The sequence below is a fragment of the Ceratosolen solmsi genome, unplaced genomic scaffold, assembly GCF_000503995.2.
Source record: "Ceratosolen solmsi marchali unplaced genomic scaffold, CerSol_1.0 scaffold29, whole genome shotgun sequence".
In the NCBI taxonomy this organism is placed as follows: Eukaryota; Metazoa; Arthropoda; class Insecta; order Hymenoptera; family Agaonidae; genus Ceratosolen; species Ceratosolen solmsi.
The window spans coordinates 9,619,959-9,629,018 of record NW_011948417.1 but is presented as its reverse complement, the minus strand read 5'-3'; the positions used below and the strand labels follow the sequence as shown (position 1 = coordinate 9,629,018).

The 9,060-nt window shown below is 24.2% G+C and overlaps 1 protein-coding gene across 1 annotated transcript; it reads right to left on the bottom strand.

Moving 5' to 3' along the window:
* Positions 1-1,956: 1,956 nt before the first annotated feature.
* On the bottom strand, positions 1,957-8,460 carry LOC105360037 (putative oxidoreductase GLYR1 homolog). The gene is made up of 4 exons (XM_011496811.1): positions 8,431-8,460; positions 7,268-7,378; positions 6,086-6,530; positions 1,957-2,651 (listed from the first exon to the last, which is right to left on the bottom strand). Exons 1-4 carry the CDS (start codon positions 8,458-8,460, stop codon positions 2,452-2,454), a joined length of 786 nt encoding a protein of 261 aa, XP_011495113.1. The 3' UTR covers positions 1,957-2,451.
* Positions 8,461-9,060: the final 600 nt, after the last annotated feature.

Here is a 9,060-nt window from a genome sequence, read left to right as displayed (position 1 = left end):
TTGTTTTTGTCTCGATATTTACTGTTTTTACAATTAAAGTACTTGCTCATAAAACAATACCATTTTTTTATATAAAAATGAATATAAATTAATTTGTGTAGATAATTAAATTCATTAAAAATAAATTATTGTATTACTTATATAAAAACAGAGACATTGAAACATTTATATACGTAAATTTAATCATGTGTATATTTATATTAATCTATGCTAACATTTCTTGCTTCTATACAAAATCAACAAAAATGAATATGTTTTAGAAGCAAGTCTTTTGATGCCTCTTACGCCAGATTGTACTTAATATTTTTAGCTTTGCATAATCTCGTTAATTATTTTATTTTTCTTAGAACAAACGCATTTTTCATATACATATATCATTTTAATATTACACATCTTTTACATTCTCTATTAATATTAAATTTCAACCCCGCCTGAGCATATCTCAACTTCGAGATCCACTTTTCATCACTCTCAAGCTGTAAATTAATTTTCTCTCAATGCATTAAGATATTCTATATCGCAATTCTTATCATCTATATTTTCATGTACAATTGTACTTTTACTGCCTTTTGCATAATTTCATAGCAGGTTTGATGAATTCATACTATCCTTTAAGAACCATCACCAGAATTGCCTGATATTTATACACAATGTAATTTTTTTATTCTTAATTTTTTAATATAATATCACACAATACATAATGAACATATAATATTTTAATTAAACTGTGTAATTTAAATTACCGTTCTTTTTTTTCATTTTGAAGGAATAAACGAAAATATATATAAAAATTTTGTAAATTCGTTAAATTTATAAAAATTGTTTGTAAATTAATATTAAATTACACAAACTGGCGCTGGTCCATAGCATTTGTATTTCATTGTTACATAAGTGGTTAACAAACAATATGGTAATTCACTCACTACTTGTGTATTCAATTAATATTTCATCATATTTTGTGGTTTTTTCGACTCGTTGGATCTATTTTCTTTATTTGATTCTTAGTTTTAAATTACACAACGAAAATTTAAATATAAATGCACTACTTATACCGTATAATATAATTCGTGAAATTGATTATCATATGTCTTCTTTATTTTATTACAAATATTTTAAATGTGTAAATTAAAAAAATAACCAAATTTTACTCAAAAAAAAAACGTAATTAATTTGTAAATTTGTTATAAGGCACTAAAACTATTAACTTTTTATAATATTGATACAAATTGTTTTCTTTTCTTTAATAAAAAAATTACGTTTCTTTAATACCAACGAGTCACTTTTATGTAAATATTACGAAAACCATTATGCACAACATTTGTATACGCGCAAAATAAACAAATGTAAAAAATGAAGAATATGAACCCACCCATTTGAAGATTCATAAAAAGTATTAAAGAAGGTTGGATGAATGAATTAGTACAAGTAGCTGTATACATCTTCACTCAGAAAATATATAAAATTACAAATAATACGTCGTCGTGATATATCGAATGCGCTATATCATGGATATTATTAATATGTAGAGGAATACAATGCACGATTATTTGTTTTTCTAAATTAACGAAATAATCCCATCCGTCGTCAGAGTCGCTAACAATAATTATGTAATGAAATTTTTTAATAAATGTAAAAAGAGAAATTATTGATAATAAATGTTTAGGAAGAAATAAATCATGCGCAAATATATAATCGTCGTGTGTCATTTGGAAGTACTCAAATAAAACGCAAATTCATTCATATAATTATTCACTCATACATAGCAGGGCAATAAAAATACATATTTCTACTCGCTCTTGCTCGTTCACTTTTTTTTCACTGTTTTCTTTTACTTTTTGTTTGAAATACACTCTTTATCTTCCTCAAACCTTTTTATATCCTTATGGAAAACTTTAAAAATTAAATTGCAACTACACGAGATAATTTAATAGAAGCTTTTCAAAAATTTATAGTGAATCCTTTAATTTATTTTAGATAGTCGAGTATGAAAATCTATAATTACACTTCTTAAAATTCTTTGTCAACTTTAATTTCGTCAATTTAATACCGCATGTCCAGTATAAAAGAAACTATACTGTCTTTCTTGGTATCTTTTTTCATTTGTATATTTATATTAATATACGAAACAACGAAGATTCATAAGTTTATTAATATTGTAAATAATACGTTTTCAAATAGGTCATCGATGGAAATATAAGTGTAAGTATAATTTTCATAACTTTGTTGGCTGGGCAAACAAAGAGGATTGGCTACGCATTTCCTAGGCGCTTGTCTATTAATTTTTCGCTCTCGAATCCACCCAAGATACTCATGCAGGTGGATGTAGAGACGACATTTCGCTTAGGTAGTATTGCAGTTGTATTTATGTCATCAATAAATATGATAATTAGATGTCGGCGCCACTGAGGATTGTGGATTGGGATTCTTGGGCGCGCGATCTTAGTTCAGTTTTTAGAACCTCGCACGAATGTAGACAGCAGATGCGTCGTGCTCCCCATAGCCTAGGCGTTTTGCGTGCTTGTAAATTTCGTTAGCTGCAGCTGCAAGAGGGATCGGCTGCTCGAGCTGATCACTCATACTCAGTGACAGTCTTAGATCCTTTTGCATGTGTTGAAGAGGCAGTTGCGTAGTGAATCCGCCTTCGATTATGGCTGTAATGATAGATGAGATTAGTGATTTAAAAAATTATGTTTTTAACAATGCCTCATTGTTGAATTATGCATAATGATTATGCATAATATATAAAATGTACACATTTATTTTAACCAATAATACTCATTTTATTGTACAAATATAAAGTTTGTGCGTATTCAATATTTACATTTTATAGCTCTACAATTTATGTTATATATGTTATTTATGTGAAATATAAACAAACATTTAAATATAAATTTTTAAATATTACATGTAGACAAGCTCTAGTAATGTTAGTTTCGTGTATCATACATGTGTTGTAAATATGTAATATTTATTTTATCACAGCAACTTTAAATAGGCTGATATAAAATATGTAATACTTTAAAAATTATAATATACTTTTGTATATTAATGAAAATTTATTTATATGTTTACAACATTAATAACCAAAATTAAATTTGTGTACAGTTTGTTTTAGAATACATATGTTATTATATATAAACGAACGTTTTAATAATTCTAAATTAATTAATTTTTTTAGAGCTGTATTACGGACAAATATAAAGTATTTCCATTCACATAATAACATTTTTTAAATAAGACGAATACTGCTGCATAATAAATAAAACAACAATTTTCTTTTTTTCTACATTTGAAGACGGATATAATACCTGCTGCGCTAAATTCTGAAACTCTACGTTGCACTGTTTGTAAACTTTAACAGAATATTTCCAACTTTCATAGTATGAATATTTACCTTTACAACTAGTATTCGATCTCATAGAAATCGAATAAATCTTACTATAAATATTAAGCTTAATTCAAGGAAAAATTACAAAAAGTATAAAACAAAAGAAAATTAATAATTAGTAATGAAATTAACATGGATAAATTTAAGTAAAATTTTTATGTGGATCATATTATATGACATGAGAAATTCAACTTTACCGAAGTAAATCTTTTTGCAAAATATGTGATATAATTCAGGACTCTGAATTTTTTTGAATACTAATTTTCTAATATTTTTGTTGTGGACTATAAATTAAAACTGATTATATAATGGCTAATAAGAATAAAGGCTTATAAAGTTTCAGTCATTATTTAAAAAAAAAATAAAGCAACAAAAATTCCTCCAATAAATGCCTATAAAATATTTACAGTATTTACAACACTATTACTTTAACACTGAGTAGTTTAAAGCTTATTTATAAAACTAGATAATACCAACATCTTTTCATGCAAATCGAACAAATTCAAATAATATGGTATTGCAGTACATAATTATCGTGATAAACATGACAATTTATATATTTAATGTTAAAATTTATTAATTTTCATATTATATATAATATACAAGCTATTTTATTAATAAATTAAAGACCACTACTGGAAAAAGGGTGTAAATTCTATAAGATCGTTTCATTAATAACAATGAAATGTACAAAGTAATTATTAAATTAGTTTTGATAAATAAATTAGTAAATGGCTAGAAAAATATGAAAGGATATGTATATGGCTACAGGATATATTATCTTATTTGACATTGCAAATTTTAAGTTATATTTAATAAAAAAAATTGAAACAGAATAAGAGAACAACAATCTGACAATATTTATAAATTTGAAAATATTTTTCATTCACGATGTCTCAGAAAATTATTAATGGTGTGTTCATGAAAACAGCAAACAATCAATATGTTAAATAAGTCAAAGTACTGAATCAAAATGGTTTTATATTGTGAAACATATATCTTAGATAAATAGAAATTTATCACTTAAAGTACATAAACTAAATAGTTTTCTTTATCCAGTCAAATGATTCATCGTGGTTTGTTGCCATCTTTGTTGCCTCAGCTTCTATTGAAAATATTCTTAAGAAGTTTAAATAAGTTGAAATTGCAATATTTTAATAAAACAAGAAACAATGATTTTAAACAGAATGGAGAAATCAAGCATAATAATAGTATGATAATCAAAAACATAGTTTTTTATGAAGAAATATCCTAGATTTATTAAGACCGAAGTAATTAATAGAGTAATAGTGAATTTAATATAACCTATCATTATTTAATAAAATCTTCAAAATACAAATATCTTTAAATTAGAAATGTGCTACAGCAATTTATACTACTGTTATACAGATTAACAGAAACTATATTTATTACATATAAAAAAATATAAATATTTCTAGACTCGTGATATTTAATTTTGAGAATTATACAGTAGTGACATTTAGCTGTCAATTATAAAGATCAAACTAGGACGTTTGAACAGTAACATGAAATAATATAAAATAGTTTTATGTAAATGACCCTTGCATTGGCTTTTAATATAAAATTTTAATAACTATAAATATTAGCATCTTTATTATATTTGATATTTTTAAATTTTAAATTATTAAAATTATTTTTTAAATAAAATAATAAAATAAATGTGTGAAATAAAACAATGAAATAAATGTGTGAAATAAAATAATGAAATAAATACTTATAAAATAAAATAATAAAATAAATAATTATAAAATAAAATAATAAAATAAATAGTTATAAAATAAAATAAAAAAATTAATAAATATAATATAAAATAATAAAATAAATAGTTATAAAATAAAATAAAAAAATAAATAAATAGAAAATAAAATAACAAAACACTTTCATTAATTAGATAACTATTAAAAACATTTCAACAATTTATTACCGCAACGTTACTAATAAAAAAAATATTTTAAATATCATATAAATTGGAATTTAGAATTTTTAAATACTTATAAGTTTGAAAATCTTTTTAATCATTCAATTGCATGGAATATTCTATTTGCTATTGAAAATTTTCAAATAATTAAGGAACATTTAGTTAAAAAAAATTTTATATTAAATTATGAAAAGCATATTTTAATAGTGTACCAATTACTTGTATATTTATTTTATCATTTAATCTTACAATAGTCAAACTCAAAATTTATTTAAATATTTAAGATAATTGGTATATACATTAACTGAAACTAAAATATAAATTAAATTTAAGCAGCTGTTAAATTTAAGGTAGGTAAACTATAAGCTATGCATTATAAAGAATTACATGTTATTCTGAATTTACTAATCTAAATGATAAATTACAATTTATTAAATTGCATATATATTTCGTACGTAGTCGGTTTTAAATTAAAAGAAATTTGATGATTGATAGAATAAAATTGAATACTAGAGGATAGAAATTGTAATATGATACAAATATAATCGATACACCTTCTAACGATTAAAAATCTGAATACAAAACTCTTGTGAGATATATAATATATATGTACCTACAGCCATGTACCTATAGTCAATAATATTTTACACTGAATATTAAGTAAAATATTCAATAATTCTCATGTAATTTTACTATCATTCTCAAAGCTGTATCAGTGCAACGCATGAAAGCTAAAGAGCTTGAAATGTAAAAAGTACCTTTGCCCTTGTCAAGTATTGCAGGACAGGCAAGGGAGGTAAGTTCAAGTATCTCGAGTACATCCTTCTGCTGCAGCCCCGCCCTATCGGCTAAGGCCATGCTCTCGGCGAGACCGGCCAGCGTCACCCCCGCCATGAGCTGGAGTACAAGGTTCATCTTTGAAGCGTTGCCGACTTCGCCAAGATAAAACGTGTTTTTGCCCATCGCGCCAAAGCAGCTACTACAATCATCGAATAATTGGCGATCACCTGCCGCCAGAATTACCAAGGTACCTTCTTCTGCTTGAACCTTACTACCCTGTACTTGAGCCTCTAGGTACCGCGCTCCCTTCGCAGTAATGGCTTCTGCAATATCCTGGGAGGTTTCTGCGTCTATGCCCGTCATCTCTACATAGCCTTTATCAGTAGAGATTTCGGTGAGAACACCGCAATTACCGAACACCATCTATGTATTAATAGATATGATGTTATTGTATACAAATTTTTATAGTAAAGCACTAATGATGCACTTTCATTTAGTAAAGCGTTTTTATCACAATGCTTTATTAATTAAGATGAAATATCAATTAGGCAAAATCATAGCCTAAGTAATAAATAAATTGATCAATTAGAGCTAACTAAATATTTTAAATAATCTATATGCATTAGATTGTTTTCTGAAAATAAATTAGATTTATCAAGGTATTTATTTCGGCATTACTAATTGAATTATGTAATATTTTCCAATAACTGAAAATTTTTTTGTTAAATTGATAGCTTGAAATCTTATAAAGTCAAAATAATTTATTTTGTATAAATATAGTATTATTTTTTTATTCTACTATGAATCACTTGATATATCAGCTCATTTTCAGTTAAGTTTTCAATATTTTTGTAAGTTCTTTATACCATAAATAAGAAAATATACAGTACAGAATCACAAAGTAAGGAATTAAAATATATAAATTAAAAACTAAACAAATTTATAAGAAAAGGCAGCTTTTTAAGAAAATAATTTATGAAAAAAGAAAAATCGGCATATATTGTCATTTTTTAATGAAATTAAAAGTTGCGCTTCGATTACTGTTACATCCATTTGATTATTATTGATTATCTGCATTAATATCTGATAAATAGTGCATCATTTTATTAACTCCATAAACATCTTTTATATTTTCAATAAGAATAAAACATATGACTTACCTCTTTAGCAGCTTGCGGATCTGCAACGCAGGAAAATGTGATATCCGCCACCGAAACAACATCTGATGGTGTAAGACTTTGTTCAGCTCCAGCTTTCACAAAATCTGCACACTATATATAACAACGATAATTACTACTAGATAGTTACATAACTAGCATTAAAAATTGAATAAGCATATACTATTTACCAATTAGGTAAAATTTGTTAATTAAAATTAATGTAAAATTTAGAACACGACAAATTATATTTTTAATTAGAATTGAAAATGGATTAAAATGACCATTTAAAATATACATTATATAATTTATAAATTATATAATTACAATGATATAATTATATAAATTATATAAATTAATAAATTATATAATTATAAATTATATAATTCGTAAACAAAACGATTAATGGAGTAAAATTACAATTTTCACGAATTCGAAAAAAAATTATAAAATTATCAAACAACTACTTCTTAACAAAAAAATTCACTCAATAAAGTAATTGAACTATAGTACTATATTTACTATGCAATTTGGTTTACCTTATATACAATTGCTACGTATATTCATTAAATGCATTGAAATATATTTAATTAATATATTGATTTACGGTAAAGTTTTGGGATAAATTTATACAAATGATGCACGGTAAAGTTAATCCATCATTATTAATTTAATAATAATAAATTATAAATATTTATGTAAATAAAATGTGTTATTTATAAATGTCGCGAAAAAATTTACCAATATGTAAAAACTATTACAACATAAAATTTAATTTTTATTAATTATATGAACTTATGTTTTCCTAATTCTCCACCATTTTAAGTGTAATTTAACAACTTTTGATAAAACATTTTATATTTTCTCAAATTATCAATTAACTACCAGTCATAGATTACAATTTCTTCTTTACATACGTCTTGCATAACGTTTACATTGATTTTAGATTGTGAATTAATCGTCGTTCCAGCACTGATTTAACTCAACAATAAATTTATTAATCATACAAGATAATATTTTCTCTGAATTATGTGATATCTAGGTATGCTTATAAATACCTAAATCATGAAAATATTATATTATTATTCTATTATTTTAACAATAAGTTGGAAATAAAAGTAGATGTATGTTGTATTTGTTTCTCCTACGAGATATTATTCATTTACCCTAAATCTTCCATCAATATATTTTAACATTATAATACATATATTTATATCGGCATTCATAATAGCTAGAAAATATATTCGAAAATCTATTTTCGTCAAATGTCTAAGTAATATTAATATTGTTAAAATTTTAAATCAAATACAAGTTCGCAAATAACGCATGCCATATATTTGGGTTTAATTTAGATAAAATAAATAAATTATTATAACACAGATTCAGAAAAAAGCTCAAAATTCTAATTAATTAATAAATTAATTAAACTTGCATAAATAGCGCAACATTTCATTGCCTGTATATAATATAAATACAATAGTAATTTATCAATATATCTTGCAGATATATATTATTTAAATGTATTGTTCAATGCAAAATTTGAAATAAATTATAGAAGCTAAAGCATATTGTTACGCATCAAATGTTTTTTTAAATATTCTCTCGAAATATTATTTTTTTAAATAATATTCATAATATTCATAAGAATATGGTAGATTCAATTTAAAGTTGTATGGCCCAAGATATATATTAAAATTGTACGCTTATCTTATTCGTAATACGCTGAGAAATATTGATAAGAGAAATAAGTAAATATATTATTCTACGAAATTAAAATGAAAATAATTAAAACATTA

Bases quoted from the DNA above. Each gene is read 5' to 3' on its own strand.
- LOC105360037 (XM_011496811.1), bottom strand. From the start codon at position 8,460: ATGTTAAAATATATTGATGGAAGATTTAGG. The intron at 7,379-8,430 runs GTAAATGAATAA...TGTTATATATAG, and splicing joins ATATTGATGGAAGATTTAGG to TGTGCAGATTTTGTGAAAGC. The intron at 2,652-6,085 runs GTACTTTTTACA...CTATCATTACAG, and splicing joins AATACTTGACAAGGGCAAAG to CCATAATCGAAGGCGGATTC.